Source organism: Apteryx rowi, unplaced genomic scaffold (genome assembly GCF_003343035.1).
Source record: "Apteryx rowi isolate R43461 unplaced genomic scaffold, aptRow1 scaffold_274, whole genome shotgun sequence".
NCBI lineage: Eukaryota > Metazoa > Chordata > Aves > Apterygiformes > Apterygidae > Apteryx > Apteryx rowi.
The window spans coordinates 374,828-392,095 of NW_020449130.1; the positions used below are offsets into that span (position 1 = coordinate 374,828).

A 17,268-nucleotide genomic window follows, 5' to 3' on the forward strand; every position below is an offset into this window, starting at 1 on the left:
AGAAATCAGCTTCATGGCAATCCAAATTAACTGAGTCTGGCTTCCCTTGGATTTGGATGTCTTCTCGATTGGCTGTGAGCTCTTAGCAAGGTTTCTCACCCRTTTGGAGTCCCTATGTGACCTCATTCTGCAGAGCCTTTTACTCACTCAGCTGGGATGATACTTGCTAGAGCGCTTAAGAATATCTTATTTCCACAATATGATTAGATTTTAGAATGTGGTTATCTTTGAGATCTCTATTATTCAGTCAAGTATAGTCAAAATTGACTAGTTAGACAAACTAACGCAGAGATGATGGAAGGAAAGTGAAAGAGGGAATCACAGACTGATAAACAAGCAATGATCAATAATGCCTCATTTTCTAGAAAATGCCATGTTTCAGTCCAAGGCCCACTGAAGTCTTGGAAAATCTTCTACGAGCTTTCAGTCAGCATCAGACCTATGTCTTTTGGCCTTTGTGCACTACTAAAGGTCAGCCTTGTTTCTGGAAGTGCAATGGGTTCCAGTGACCTAAAACACTTGACGTACCAGCTTAACCTTAAACTGATGAGTAATTCCTTTTGTTCTAGTTGGACTTCTTACAGCCCAGAAGAAAAAAACGTGCAAGTGGTTTGTTAGATCAAGATCTAAAGCAAGTTTCCTGAAAAGACACATTGAAAAGCCATGGACATAAAAGTCACTTAAAGTGTATATACAAATCTCTTCTTCAAAATTTCAGGAATTATTATCTTATGAGAACATGGAATTAAAGAAACAAAAAGTCAGTTCAACAACAAAGTTAATTCATGTATAAAGTTACTTTTTAGAGATCTTATTTTCTGTCCAATTTTAATCAACTTGACTGGGCAGAGTCATTATTAAAACATACTACACCAGAAGAGATAAGCCAGGACCTGTTCTGTTTATGAGGCATCTTGAATTACATTTATTGACAATGTCACTCTTACTGTATAATTAATGGGTTTTATGTCAAAGTACATAAACAGTAACTGATGATTGATTTACACAGGTAACTTTACAAAGTGGGAGCCAAAAAATAGATCTGAAAGACACTATTCAGATTTCTCTAAATGTAATTGCAACATACACTTAATGCAGAAGTGCCCAGAGCACACAAAACCAAACACTGAACTGCCACAGTTTTTCAGTGCTGAAATGTACTTCCAGATTTTTTTGATAAATAATCCTCTAATTTTTATTCTTGAAAGCAAAATAATATATGGAGAAGAATCTATGTTCCTCATTCCTAACACGGGAAATAGAAAAAAAAATCACACAACAAACATTTTGAAAGAAACAGAACACAGATTTTTAGATTTCGGGGGGTGGGTTGTTTGTTTTGATTAAAGATATCTTCAGTATGAGGCTTCATTATTCACATACCTGTTTTTGATGTGGTAATATATTGCAAGAGCTACACTGTAAAGAAAAATATAGAGTTAATGTCTCGGGTTTGTCAAATTATATATTAGTATTGTTACAGTAACATCCAAATGTAAAACCTAGCATGACAAAAAGTATGCTCAATAGCCTATTTTCTTCTGTTCAGTATTAGATGCCAGGAGAAATATTGCAGAATAGCCAATTTTAGAATATTTGTTCAGCACCCTAGCCACCAGTAATGAAGTACCTCACAAAATAGTCATATTCCTTATACTAAGTTACACATTCCTTCCATTTAATGCCTTACCCCATTAAAGTCAATGGTAAAACGCCTACTGTCCTCCAAGGTTGAAGATAAGGGGCATCAGAGGCCTTGGACACTCTCTGAGGCTGTTAATAAGAGCTTCTGTGAGACTCCTCCAGGAACTATCAGCCCATTACTTACTCTATTTGTAAATCAGTGCTTTTGATAACACTGGAAGTAACAAAATATTGTATATTTTGATAATACTATAATGAAATGTTCTAACCACCATTGGCTTATGATTTTATATTTAAATCTACTAACTTTTGGCTGTCTTTCCGTGCAGTTACTCACATAAGAGACTCAAATAGCAGGCTCCTACATTTTTATGGCATCAACTTATTTTAAGCTGGGAAAGAAGACTCCCTGAAAAACACATTGCACCATGCATTTTCCTTGTTTTCAACCACACATCTAAGTACCGCTGTTTATATTCTGTGCAATGATGAAAAACATCCTTATATTCACAGAAAGCAAAAAATTTTTCATTGCATATACAGCTAACTGAGTATGTTTGAGATTGAAGAAAATAAAGACATGGCTTTTCATGGTGATTCTCCAGTTTCCAGCTTACGACTCCTGAAGCTGCAGGAGTTAACATCAAAACGTAAAGCAGAATCACTACCCTCATTACTTATTCTAACAGTCTAAAACCAGCCAAAATTAGAGGGGACCAAAGAGGGAGGAAGAAGTTCTCTGATCCTATTTGTTGCCAGTTTGTTCTCTCAGGGATTCATTGCGAGATGCTAGTCCTATGCTGATGCAAAATTCCCCCTCCCCGCTTTTTTCCCTCCCATAATAGGCCTTTTAAAAGAGTCAATTGATAACTCTATAATTTTTTTTCAGAACTTTTACCTGAAAACCAACATACTTCATGTTAGGAAAAACAGTATGTTGGAGCTCCCTGCTAGTAGAATTGTAAATGATTTTAAGCAGTATTTTTTTAGACTGCCATACAGTAGAAAACATTTTTTTCTTGGTTGAAAGTAAATATACTTTATTAACTTTGTATTGGCACTACAGCTTCTAGCATGCTGCATTAGAAATTTTTAGATCATATTTGCTTTTTAAAATTGAATTCTTCTGTGGATACATGTTCAAGAAATTAAAAGATACTGTGTGCCATTTGCATTTAAAGGACACTGTCCTCACTGAACAGATTTGCGAATGAATTTCATTTGACTGAAAAGCTACTCAGAAAATGCATTCATCCTAAAAATTTATTTTAAATGATGCCCCTTCACTTTATGAGAGCGATATATGGATACATGTGCGCAGTTTTGTTTGGTGCCCATATGGTTGCTCTTATAGCAAAATGTCAAATGAAGTTTAGGAAAATATTTACCATTTCGAAATCTGTATCAGAATCTGAAGGTTTTTCAGAATTTTAACAGGTTAACTCAGATCCAAGTTTTATTCTGCTTTTCATATGCTAGTTCAGCTAGCATTCAGGCACCTGTGATGACGGCCAGGGAAGTACCTTACCTAGCTCTCCATCACCCTGCCACCCCACCAATTCTGAAGTTCTCTAGGAGACACACTGCTATTTTAAGCACAGCAGTGCATGACCCGAAAGAAATAAATGAGCCAGTCAAAATGCATCCTTCATAGACCTACATATGTGCAGCAGTCATTTATCTGCAGTGACGGCCAGGATGGGGGCAGGAAATGAAGCTGTCTTACAAAATCCTGCTATCTCCACATCCTCAAATCTGTTAAATGTGCAGCCAGACAGGAGAGAAGAGGATGAAGAGGGACCTCACCCAGAGGCCTCATGTGCCAGAGTCCAGTTTCTCACCCTACCTAACCCACTTTTCCAACCCTTTGACCCCTCACAGCTTCCAGCCTTCCCCGTGCTAGCAACCTGGCTCCATCTCTCCTGCTGGACAGCTCTCCCCTACCGGGCACAACGCGAGCTTTTCAAGTCCGACCTATGCCTTCTCCTCCCCGCAGCTCAGCCCCACCACCCACACCTCGTGTCCCCCAGACGCCAGCACCTTGCCCTCAGCTCCAAACCTGCAGTTCTCTTCCCGCCTCCCCTTGCACCATGCTGCTGCTGCCCACTGGGGCCTGCTGAAAGCGCCTTTGTCGCTGCTGCGGCCAGCCAGCTGAACCCACTGCTTTCCACTAACAGTTCCTAGCTAAAAGGCTGAACTTACTAAAATCTGCCTGAAAAGAACTTGAGAGCAGAAAAGTATGAGATTCCAGGAAAAAAAAAACTTTTTCCTGTGTTCTTCTGAATTATTTTTAAGTTACTAATTAAAGAAACTTGAGGAAATGCAAGACTATATTTCAGACAAAAATAGCTCATGAGGATTTAGGTATCAGTGGAATTAGGTATCAGTTTGGCTGCAAATCCCTTCTCCGCTTCCCCCTTCTTTCCTTAAATGGAAAAGTTAAAAGTGTTTTAATGACCACCAACAGTACAAACTCTTTTAGATATACTAGTCTGAATATATTTGTCTCATGTGTATACCTTTGTAGCATAGACCCTGACTTAATAAACCTTTACATTTGAGTATACCAAGGTAACCATCCTGCAAACAACTGAAAGTACATCACCAACTGTGGTAAATAAACAGCATAAAATACCTGGGCATTTGTTCGCTCATTTTTCCCCTTACTGTACAAAATGTACAGAATGGTATACTATAAATATCAAATTAATTTCTCTCTAAACATGAAAAGGCACCAGTAAAATCTGAAATGAACATCTGAGGGATCACCCGAAGATAAGCCCATGTGCACATCACATACAAAGCTGCTGTGAAATCAACTGTGCAACAGTGCCCCTGTGCTCAGTAAGGAAATGGATCTGAAAGCAATGAATTTTCATTTCAAACCGAAAACTGGAAGGAAAGCTTAGCAAATGAGAATTTTCTCATTCTCAGGAAAGAGCTCTTAGATTTCAGATTTCAGATGATTGAAAATTCTGGATAAACAAGTATCTGAACTTTTGAGGACTCAACCAAAGCAAGTACCCAGTTGAAGGTGGCAGCACAAGGACTTCAGCTGCTAGAATCAGAGTTCCTTAATTGATACTTTCTTGTGAGATATGCAGCATTGGGAGTTTGATTCTGCAAGAAGCTAAAAATTGGAGTAATATCCTTTGCTTGTCCTATTCATTGCTTCTGGAGCATGACTGGGTTAAAAAATAACCCACTGCTTCAAAGACTAAAACCTGTGATGCTTGCTTAGTAATGGTTCAAAACTATGTCTGCATATTCAGCACATAATATATGTTCAAGCCAAAAAAACATTATAAAACCCACCATTTGATGGTATACTTGAGGTTTGGTTGACTGACTGTGCTGTCATCCAGGAAAATAGTGGAGCAGGAACTGTACTTCCTTCTCAACTGCCCAGGAGGATGCTATGAAAAACATGCAAAAGAACAATGGCAATTATATAACACCAAAACATTTTTATGAGGAGATGTAAGAATTTAGAAACAATAAATTTCTCTGTCCCTCGCAATGACACACATAGTAATGTGATCATGTTTTGAAGCAGTTTAGAAAGTTCAGAAATAATCACCAGTCCAAAAGTCAAAACAGTCCCTGCCTGAGCCTTAGTTAATGCTTTCTTCAAGTCCCAATCTTCCCTCCTCCCCTGCCCCCCAAAACACCATGCAAAATCTCTGTGCAGAATTACCTCTTTATTCAAATGAAGTATACACATYTGGAAAGAAAATATCAATGAGACCTATGTTCCTGTACTCATTCCAAAACAATAAGTGAGACAGTCAATAAGACACCAGATTAAAAATGAAGATTGATTTAGAAACAGATGTGAATCAGACAATGCTTGGAGGGAAGAGAAGTAAGAAAAAAAAAGCAAAAAAAAAAAAGCAGCTTTGGGAAATGATGTCTTCACAGCAAAACCACTAAAAACTTTAAAAAATAATAGGGAAAATTCAGAAAAATTAATTCAATAAAAACAAACATAGATTGCTAAATAAAAGAAGAAAATTGATCAAAGTATGTAAAAGAAAACAGATACACAAATAAGAAAAGAAGTAGTAACACATCCATCTCTTAATTGAAAAAGTTTTCTATAGATTTTGATCCTATTTCTACACTACTGTAGGGAAAAATTGGAAAGCGCAGACACAAAATGAAGTTTGAACACTGCCAGTTTCTCGAGATACTGTGTTGAGAGGTCTTCTTCAGTTGTTTAGAGTAGCTGGCACTCCACCTGTCTAAAGAGAATGGTTTCATCATATCAATTATTAACTATCACAGTCACTAATGTTCTGTGATTTTAACCTTGCTTATTCTATCTACACTAGTGAATAACTTGACCAAGAGCCAGTCTCAGAAAAGCTAAGGCAAGTCAAATTAAACATTCAACTTTCAGCACAGTAGATTTAAAATTCAATTGGCACATCCACGTGAAAATTTTAATTTGCCTCGTATTTTGAAGGTTGTTCCAAAGTTTCAGGTGAGAGTCCAATAATAACTGGTCAATAAGACCAATGGAACCCACCGAGAGATTTACCAGTCCACAGCAACAGAGTATCTGGGCTACAGTCCTTTGATTCCTTTCTCAGTACATCTTCCCCTGCCTAATTTCCAAAATCTGGTTATTATTAGAAGTGCCAGCACTCTACCATCTCGCTATCTTTTCATATTCTGCAGGTTACAGACTTTTTAGCAGCGTTCACTAGAAATAGAACCAAGATGACTCCTGATAAAACCTGCATGGATCTGTGTTCTCTTTCTTCTTATTTTTCCCAGTTACAAACAAAAGAGTATTCAAAGTCTTCTGTTAACTGAAAAGCCACTTTCTTAAGATGCTACAAGTGTAGAAACATTATGTTCAAATGATTTCAAAGTTCACCTACAAACTCTATCAAGGCCCCCATTTGACCAATAAATTTGCAGGCTGAGCTGCCTTTCTCGGAAGTGAAAGAGTTTAATGAAAAAGTAACATCAAAAAGATTATCCCTTCTCAAAAATTCTCCAGGCGTTTGGAAAGGTACTTTGTAATAATGTGGAAGTTCATAATCCATCTACATTCCAAGCTGTTACATGTTAAGCAAGGTAACAGAAACAAAATTTAAAAGCACTGGAAGTGATAATGCCATCAAACGTAGCATCTAGTACTGATGTATATGGAGAAAATGCCTAGGGCTCTGTTGATTTACAGCTTTTATTCTACCATCTCTTAGTTCATATCTCTGGATTAGACTGTTCAGTACCTTCCACATGCATGATAAAAGCAAAGCAACTTAAAAACCACCAAAAATGGGGTTCTTTATTGGCTGAAAAAAAGGGAGAAGTACAGACAATATCAACATCAAAAAAAAGCACATGGAAAGTTTTAAGTCTACATTTTAAAAGTCAATATTTTTAAAGGTTTAGATAAAAGTTAAGATAAATAGACTGGATTCATTCAACGTAAGCACGAGTGAAAACAGAAACCAAGTCAGTAGCAACTCCACAATCAGATTTAATTTTCTCATGTAAACAGCACTTACATTTGATACAAGTCAATAAATCAGAGCCACACACCTTATTTCTGAAACTACCACATCACAGTACTCGCCAGGGTTTTTAGCTTACATCACACTTTGTCAGGGTCAGAACTTTTCACGCTTTAGAAGATACGTGGTATTTCATGCCTCACTTTCTGGTCCTAAGAACTTGGCACTAAGGGGTACCTCTCCCTGTTTGAAAAACGATGCCAACTGTAAACCTACTATACGGGTACGAACAACTAACCTATTAGGAGATCAACATTCTCAACTTTCTGGCATCCAATTGCAGCCATATGCTATGCCAGGTAACAGATTTCCTGCCTTTTCAAATCACTGGGAAACACACTCAGTTTCACATTCTAGCTTGACTAAGCTGGAAGACATCTAAAGCCACATAGTCCCATCAATAGGCATTTCTGAACCTCCATAAAATGCTGCATGTTGAACCTTCTCCATTCTTGTGGAAGATAAAAAAGGTTACTGAGCATCACCTCAGTATATAGCACTGTCCTGGGCAGACAACCCCCCACTGTGTCCATCTCAATGGAATAAGTCCACCCAAAATTATGCAGGAGCTTAATGCCTTCACATTTCAAATCCACCATGTCTGACAGCAAAAATCTTCAGTTTGGACAAGTCAGGGAGTCTTGACCAGAGAAAATCAGAAGAGCTGAGGGAGAATTAGAGAGCCTTTAAAGAGCCAAACCCTCTAACTTTAATTGGATTCTTCTCAGGTTCTGTCCCATCATTATGGGTGATAAGTGGGAAAGAAAGGAGTGGCATAGCTCCTTTTGTAAATCTTCATATGGAAACATGCACRTGAGTACAAGACATGTGGAGCCTTGATAATCACTGCTATTATAAATATTTACAAACTAAAAGCATATCATTGATATGAAGTGCTTGTGCATACTCTAACTTGCACTAGCAATATTTTGTACCCAAGCTAAGACTCAGTAATTTCATGTATCTTAACTTCAGCAAGACTTCTGACTTTTTCTCACACAAAATTCTCAAAGGGCAAAGCAAAGAAAACATGGTAGGTAAGAACTACTTGGAAAACCCAGGGATTGGGGGTTGTCAAATTGGAAGGTTGAAATAAGGGAAGTTTCAAAGAGGTCTGGTCTACTCAACTTTTTATAAATAACTTTTATAACAGAATCCAGAGTTTCTTTATTGAATTTGCAGATAACATTAAGTTGTGGAGGACTAAAAAATGTAACAGAAGACAAGGTTACAATCCAGAATGATCTTGACAAACTTGGGAATGATCTGCACAACGTATATCACCACAATCCATTAAGAACAGACACAGAGCTGTACATTTAGGGAAGAATCATATGTGTAAATATAATATGCCAAACAACTGTCAAGGCTGTCTTCAGCAAATGATGTGCAGATCACATGACAATAGTGTCACTCCTTTAGGGAAAAAAGGAAAATACCACACAGGATTTATAGAGAGAGCTATCATCTACGCAACAGGCTGGAACATCCTTTGACTCTCTTCAGCTGGAATACTTTGTCCAGTTTTGAGCACTGTATTTCAAGAAAAATTAATTGATTTGAGAAAGTCAAAGGAGACAGCAGCAAGATTAGTCAGAAGGTTGAAAAACTTGAATTAGAAGGAAAAACTGAAAGATTGAAGAGGTTTTCTCTAAGAACAAAGCAATTATAATGGTCTTAAGTCATGTTAAAAGGAGCTGCAAAGAAGAGAGTATATTGTTCTCCATGACCATTGTGGACAGGATAAGAAACATTAGGTTTACATTGAACTAACAAAAAGTAAGCTTAGATGTGAAACAATGGGAGGAGGTAATGGTGAAAACAGCTTTTCTAAAGGCAGGGATAGTTAAGTTCTAGCCTGAGTGACTTGAGCAGTGATAGAATCTCCATCACTAGAAATTAGAAAAAACGAGTAAAACAAGCATACACCAGGAATGCCTTAGATGCACATGATCCTGCTCTGAGACAGGAGATAGTAAACAACCTCTTGTTCTGGATTCTACATCAAATTTTCTACCATTTCGTGACTTCTTCCAGTGGAGAGAATTTGTAGCTCTTTACTCCAGAAGTAGTTATTATTTTTCTCATTTCAACCAAATAAGTTCCTCAAGAAACAGTGGCAAGATAGGCTACAAAGATAATGTAATACCTGTTTTGTGRAACTTCTTTACAGGAAAAGATATAGAATGGAAAAATTTGCTTTATAACTTGTTAAGCTTTTACATGTTCTACAAAACAAGCTCTAAGACACTGTGCTTCCAGGTCTTAAAAACAGCAGTTTTGCTCTCATGCACAGCTAGCACTAAGGAAAAATCATGGGTTTATTTGTTCTCCAGCTTCTCCCTGAAACTTCCAACTTTCCAAATCTTTTTTTTGGTTTCATTTTAAGATGTCTGAACAATATGACTTGCTTGAATCTTATATAGAATGCATCTTAATTGAAATAAAATGGCTTAGTTTGCCTGATTTTTGACTTTTCTTTGCAAAAAGGCAGGCTCTGAGAACTGGTTTTACACACCTGCTATGAGAGGAATCACAACAAATTCCTAAACTAGTTCACATTGAGGATACACAAAAGGATGAGCTTCTCCTGGACTTTATTTTAAAATCATTCAGAAATTAAACCTAAATTTGTGGGGAAAGGGAAAGCATTTTTTGTTGTTGTTAAAATAGTCATTTCAGGGTGTTCTTAGGTAGAAACGTGTAATGGACAGATGACTATTGACCCACGCTTACACTCAAAATTGATCAGAATTGGCACAAGCCAGCTCTGTCCTGGAAGCTATGTAGCAACACTAGAATGGCACTCTGCCCTGATTCGCAGCAAGGTTTAACTTGGGCACACCACTTCCCTAATGAAGCTATACAGCTTTTATACAAGAGCTGCCTCTGAGCCAGGCAGCTTGGAGTCTGGGCAAAGGAATTTCAGGGTTTTTTCAGTGTTCCTTTGCACTTGTTGATCGAAAGATAATTTGCAGCTTGTTTCTTAAATAATAATAGTACTGTCTCTTTTTCCATTAAACCAAGTGTAAGTTATTGCAGGATTTTAAAAGGTACTATTAAACAGTATTTCCCTCATGGAAAAATTGAGGCCTGCTTGCACCCATTTGTGGAGACTTGCCCATTAGCTTCAAGGCAGTAGAGCCTGGCCAAAATGCTAAAAGGCAAAACTGGCAAATAAAAGTATATGTGAAGCCAGATAACAGCAACAAGCAGAAGTACCAGGACTGCTTCTGACTTGGAAAAGAGAGGCTCCTATCTTAAAGATCTTCTGTTGCTTCAGGACATGATTTGTTCTGACAACATTTTTCACAGAGCTAACACGATTTTACAAGTCAACAAAGTGCTTAATTGCAAAATCAAGCAAACTATACAACAGAATTTGCTGCACGGCTGCAAAACTCTGCATTTGCTTTCATCTTGCCTAACTGGAGACTACAGCACAACTGTATTCATTTAGTGGCTAGAGAAGGGGGGTTCACTTGAACAAAATCTATAGGAAGCCGCACCATTGTATTGCTTTCTCTGACGACATCTACAATAAAAACAATCCCGTTTGACCACTCTTAAGTAATATCCATTCTACCTAACCACTCGCTGACATGCTTCAACCTTGTTCTCCGTTACTAGTCTCACTGATGTTTTCATAATGTTCAAAACTGATGACTCAGCCTAGATCTGTACTTACATGTTTTTGACATCTCAGTAAACATAGCTTGGCCTTACTCATACAAACCATAAGGAACTATGTCAGGGTACCACTGAGCTCTAAGAGGGCTTAATAATGGCTGGAAAACTCTTCTGCAGCACACACAGGCCCTACTTAATTACTAATATAGAGCATCCTTCTTTACAAACCTGAAAAGACTAAATATTTCTTCAAACACTAAAAGCAGTTCAAAGGCTTAAATATACATAGCATGTAATTRCTAGTGTTGGGCAATTTGACCAAAGGGGCTTTACTAGTCTCCCAACACAGCAAGTATTACATAGTAAACCTTTTTAAGGAATTCTCCTCCATGCTGTCATTCCCCTTAAATGTTATTTTTAACATTTGTTTTCCCGCCCTGCGAAAGTTTGCCATTCCATATCACTTAATGCTATGAGATTGACTGAGGAGGTAAATGTCTTTTCAGTGGACAGGAAAGAAGCAATGGGCTTACAGATACTAGGAAAATCACTTCAAACAGCAAGTTCAGGTAAGGCATCGAAGAGAACCTGTTGATTCTCACTTATTGGAAGCCTGTAAAGCATATTAAACAGCATCTGTTAGGAATGACACAGGTCTAGAGAATCTGCCAGATGGACCTGCTGGCCTATAAAGGCCCCCTCCAGACCTGTTCTTCTATGATCTTCCATTGGAAAGGAGCAATGAACAAATTAAACAATCTCTAGGAGAGATGCTGCAATAGCAGCTGAGAAGACACTAATCTATCTTGCAGTTTATCTTGTTCTTCTCTTTGAGTACGGAATGTTAATTAAAGTATCTTAAGGAATTTGGACAGCAATTATAAACCTTTACAATAACCAGCCTCAGGCATTCCACTTAACAAAAATGTTTCACGTTTTATGCTGTGCTTTGCATTCTTCACGGATTAAGGTACTTCTCAGACTCTGTTTCCCATTTCAACATGTACTATACTTACTCTTACAATCACCAGCTGAAAGCACCTGATTACCAGTCATCTGCCTAGCAGTTTTACATTAGGCAAGCAGAGTGGCCTCCTTAGCCACTCTGACAGGATAATTCGGAGTCAACACAGGAGCAAATACCATACATCATTTCAAGAATGCAAAAAAAGCTCCCAGAGATTGCTTGTGCCAGGCAACGTACACTGAAGGGCCCCTCCATTCTCTGCAGGTCCCCATCAGCAGGGACCCACCATGTAAATCACTGCAGGATCACTCATCGGCACCAGGTTCCTGACATGAATGATGCCCAGGAACTCTTCCCCAGGACACTGAACAAACTTGGGTCTATACACAAAAGTATATTTATCTACTAAGAATGATAAAAATGATATTAAGCCTGCTGGAATTTGAACATACAGTTCAGTCTTAATAGTGGAAGTCATTTCCAGCTCCCTAAGCAAGATGCTGCTGAAAGGCAGCTGCTGCTCCAAGGTTCAAGTTAATTTAAACTCCAAAATCCACAAAATGCTGAAGAGAAACATTACACCCCTCTCCACAGGATTTATCTTCTTTCAGAAATATTCCAGTATGCAAAAATTTCCCCTTATTTTTACTGGATATTACTGTTCCTAAACACAGATTAGATTTTAAAAACATACAGTGTCAAAGAAGAATAGGAAAGTTCTTTAGCAAATGAAGCATTTTCATATTGCCTGGAGGGGAAAATACCTAGTAAATCTTGATAGAGAGAAGCAACTTCTCCCTCCCCTGTGCTGCTCCTTTTCCCTGCAACAAAATCACCTATTCCAGAAAACTAGCTACTGCAACCAGTAACAGAAGCTCCCCTCTTTCTCCACCCTCCCCCACTGGAAACAGAAAACACAACACACGTCTTCCTGTTTGCTTTCCTTATGCTGATGCAACCTCTCATCACCGAAAAAGGAAGCACCTTTATCTCAGTCTGCATCTTTATCCCCCTTAAGCAGCTTGACTAAGCAGATTAAAAGCAAAGACAAAAGCACGCGTGAAGAAGCATCAAGGGCATAACAAAAAAGCAACTGTCAATTCAACGTGAAAGGAGCAATTGGGTAGAAATTCAAAAAAGCTGGAAGAAAGCAAAAACACCAGATACGCCGTGACTCAGTAACTCCCTCCGTCGCTTATTCCAACCCCCCTACAAGGATGAGCGCTGCTGTCACGCAGAGGATCCAGCACCGTCCCAAGCCCGTCATCCCGTCATCCCCGTGGGAAGATGGAGGCACTGTCACCTCCCCACTTCCATTCTTTCTCCCTTTCCTTCCCCACCCAACACAAGGGCAGCTGCAGCACTTTTCCGTCTCACCCACTGACAAGGAGAATCTAAAACTCTGCAACTGCCAGCCTGAGAAACACGTAATAAGCCAAAGCAAGAACACCCTACTTGTGTTCGGGGATGAAAGAAAACTATTCGGCCAATGAAAATATCCTACAAACCAGAGCAAGCTCCAAAGGAAAAGAACAACAATGCAGTGATAATGAGAAAGTGCACTTTTAAATGAGAAACGTAACAGGAAAATACAAGCAAAATTAACAACTTGATATAAATTCCTTTAAGTTTCCGGAAATTTTTTCCAGAAACTGTCACAGTTGGCACCTATGATCAAAAAAGAGCTAATTTTAACTCATTAGTTAAATTAGATTATTTCATAGGTAATATTTTGAAACTGCAGTGTGTAAACTACTATCTGGTTTTACACAGAACTAGACAAGCTGTTAAAAAAGAGAAAGCACAACATTTTTTGCTACTTCTTTGCTAGCCACCCTGATCGTTTGGGAGATGTTCAACTCTGCCTGCAAAATAAGCCATAAGATACAGTCCAGAAGGATAAAAATACTTTATTGCTAATCTTCTGGTTATTTGTCACAAAAGGAGAATAAGTATATACAGACTTATAAAAGAAAAAAAAAAGACCTTATGGAAAAAATACAAAAAAGAAGTGTGTTGCACTACAGTGAGTTCTTGTTAAAGGAAGACAAAACAACGCTCCAAAATCCACATCCTCTGGCTTGTTTCCTCCAGAGCAGATGTGGGGACTCAGCACTTTAAATCAGTAAGGAAGCAAATGCACTGGCATAGGTCCTGTGAGAAAGGCACTTCTTACAACACACCAAAAAACGGTGAAAAAGAACTGAACAACCAACAGAGCATATTCTAAATTTCCTTAACACCTAAATGCTACCCATCATTTGTCACATACAGCTGTTAAATCTTTAACTATTTCCTCAATTTTCTTTGAGGTCTAGGAAGATTATTGTGATGGTCCCCTGCAGCCTAAAAATCTAAGCACAGCTCCCAGTTATGTACAAGGCCACAGCAACCATTTCAAAAATGATCACCAGTTTGTGCATCAACTGTAGCAGCCTACATATTTAGGAGGTGCTGAATGAATACTCACAGGTGTGCTGAAGTCAACCGTGTCTCAAAACACCACCTCACTAAGAACTTAATATCACGGGCCACATTTGAAAATAGGGGTTGTCAATGAGTACTGCCTAAAAAACTTGAATAACATGTAGGGTCATCCATAGATAAAGCCATGGCAAGGACTTCAACTTCATATGTTTCTTTAGCTTTAGAATTTAGAACAGGTATTTTACAAGCACAAGGAAGTCGAATTTTAGGTAAGAATAACCGAAAGCAAAGAAAGATTACATTGCTGCAACTTTAGCCAATGCTTTCAATGACAGTTAAAAAAAAGAAGGAAAGAAAATAGGAAGAGGTATATTGCTTAGGGTATAAAAAGGATAAATTGCAACAGCCATCTCCCAAGAACACAACTCCCACCGAAATGACCCTCCTCCCCTCTTCTGTAACAGGTCCAAAAGGGTGAGAGCTCAGCCCAGAGTTCTGACAGGACCATATGGATACACCCGGCCTCGCAGTGCTTCCCTGCCCGCCGCGTTGCTGAAGAGTATTTTATTCCAGGGCCTGCAACAGTGTGCTTACAGCACAATTTGTAGTAGTTATTTTTGTTTGATTTGCCAGAGAAACCCACTCTCAGCCTGTCTAATGCAGAATACATCTCTTATATGACTTGAAAAGATTACGGCCATGTGAGAATTTCATCTGTGATAGCCGAATTGTCACAGAAACTCAGTTAATACCTTGTTTCTCAGTGTCTGAATATTTGGGTTTTTGCTTTGAACCCTACAAGTTTGAGGCTAAAAAGCCTGCTGGGGGTTACTGAGCATACGTTATTGAGTTTACAGGAACCCAGCGCATTAGCTTTACAAAGAACATTATAACAATACAGCTGCAAAGCAAACTACTCTCACATGCACTGTCAACATTGGCGATGTTTTACAGGGGAAGAGAAGGTGGAAGCACAGGGAATATTTGCTGACCTAGTATAGCCAGTTCCCAGGATTTTATGTCGTACAGTATTTCATGACTTTCTCAAAATCTTAACTCTCGTCAAGTTGTGAAAATCTCAGCTTTCTTCTGAAGCTAGGCTATAGCCTCAGAAACTCCCTAAATCAGCACAAAGCAGGTCTGCCAACAAATGAAGCAGTCCTGCCTTCTCACCCCACTGGGCTGCTCGCTTCTGCCTCCCTTTGTGCAGGTGCAAGCACTGACGTGAATCGCATTTGGGAACAGATCCACTTCAGCTTTTAGCTGGGGTAAATCCACCTGGAGCCAGGCCCCGATCCAGTCTACCCAGAGCTGCACAAACGSTCGCACCAGCGCAAAGGGAGGGAAGGAGAGAGGAGAGGCTCTGAACTGCAGCTGTCTCTTTCAGCAGCTGTACCAGATTAAAAGTGATTCATGAAATTATGGCCGGCCGCTCTAGAGAGCAAAAAGTTTGGGAACTTCTTCCCAGTTCAACCTAAAGGCAAATACCCTTTGGGAGACAATTAATTCTTTCCAAATTTTATTGGGTCCTGACTCCAGATTTTTTAGCATAGGGCTTAAAATACTGGGAATCACACTGGTTCCAGGTGTTTCAGTAATACAAACAATACTAACAGTGGCAAAGAGCCTGAACCCAGAGCAGGCTGTGGGGCATTTGCTCACGGCTTTCCTGGCAGTTATATGCAAACAGAAAAGAAGTGAACTGACAAATGGCCAGAGTGCATAAACATATCAAAAATCTGACTCCGTACTCAGCATGTACCACATGTCAAATACACACTTACATTGCATCAACACTGGTCAGGTTCTTCAGAACCTCTTGTGTAAATATGAAATGTTATAGATCTTCTAGCAAAAACAAACTTACATGTAAATGCAATTCAAAGTTTTGAGAATTTCTGTACTAATTTTGAAAATCATACTAATGTGTGCAGCTCTTTGTCCTAAGTAGTAGTTACCCACGTACAGTGGTTGTGAACACGATACTATCATCAAACCAATAGATCGAGTCCACTAGCTCACGTAGTAGAGACCTATAATTTTGGATCCAGATGCAGAACAGACATCTGAAGCATCAGCACCCTCTCACCGATATGGAAGTCACGTTTGATAACTCTTATTTACTGTATAATATAGACAACAAGCAGAAAGCTGCATAGCGAGGCATTTTCACTTACGTGGTTTATATAGAGACTCTTGCGTTTTTCTCTCACTGCAAAAACACAAAATATGATAGAAATATTACATGACTATTTTTCCCGGTTAAGCTTCTTATATACCATTTATAATAAAAAGTACAGGAGGCTATCCATGTGTAACATTATCATTGCTTTTGCACTAACCAAGTACATTTCTATATCAAACACAGAAGGAACATGTATCTGTACACTTAAAGGCATTTATGCTTGCCAGCATGGTGATGGATTAAAATACTCATCTATTTGGGTACTTCACTAGGAGCTGGTCCACATGGGGAAGTTAATACGCAGTAAGCTACAGTGTATTAGCCATCTTTCATCAGTTCTCTGTGTGGATACTCCTGATTGACACTGCCAATGCCTGCCTGCAAGGTACTGTGCTGCAAAGTGGCCTATACTACCTTGCAGGTAAGAAAGCACCTAAAATAGCTATACCACGGAGTTAGTAAATTCTCACCATAGCTTACTATGCACTAACCCCCATAGAGGAGCCTTAGGAATACATGCATTAGACTGCTGCCTTCTGTAATGATCAGGTGCAATCCTGAAACTACTATTCATATTTGATATAATAATGAAAATGGTATTACTCCGTTAAGAACTAGTGACCACAAGTAAGGATTGCAAGTCAGAGCCACAGTTCTTAGCCAAAATATTCAGAAATTAAACAACAGGAACAAGGGAGATGTTCAAAGTCTTAACTGTCAGACAAATGTTTATTACAGCTGATTAAATGTACTCTATTTGATTTTTTTAAAACATTTTCCCAATTAACTCACCCCATAGAGAGCCTGTGGAGTTCTGTTCCAGGGAAATTACCATAGCATTTAGCATACAAGTCTGGAGGCAACTAATACATAAATCAAACTGC

General features: G+C 38.7%; 1 protein-coding gene across 5 annotated transcripts in view; it reads right to left on the bottom strand.

Annotated features, from left to right (window-relative positions):
* CCNY (cyclin Y) overlaps positions 1–17,268 on the bottom strand; it is a 113,633-nt gene that overhangs the window by 28,669 nt on the left and 67,696 nt on the right. For 3 of the 5 annotated variants that reach the window (XM_026068530.1, XM_026068531.1, XM_026068533.1), the window contains 3 exons: positions 16,377–16,411; positions 4,960–5,060; positions 1,384–1,419 (listed from right to left, as the gene is read on the bottom strand). In XM_026068530.1, the coding sequence (XP_025924315.1) occupies positions 1,384–1,419; positions 4,960–5,060; positions 16,377–16,411 (172 nt within the window). The remainder of the gene's footprint in view (positions 1–1,383; positions 1,420–4,959; positions 5,061–16,376; positions 16,412–17,268) is intronic. The other 2 variants (XM_026068534.1, XM_026068532.1) reach the window with 2 other exon arrangements.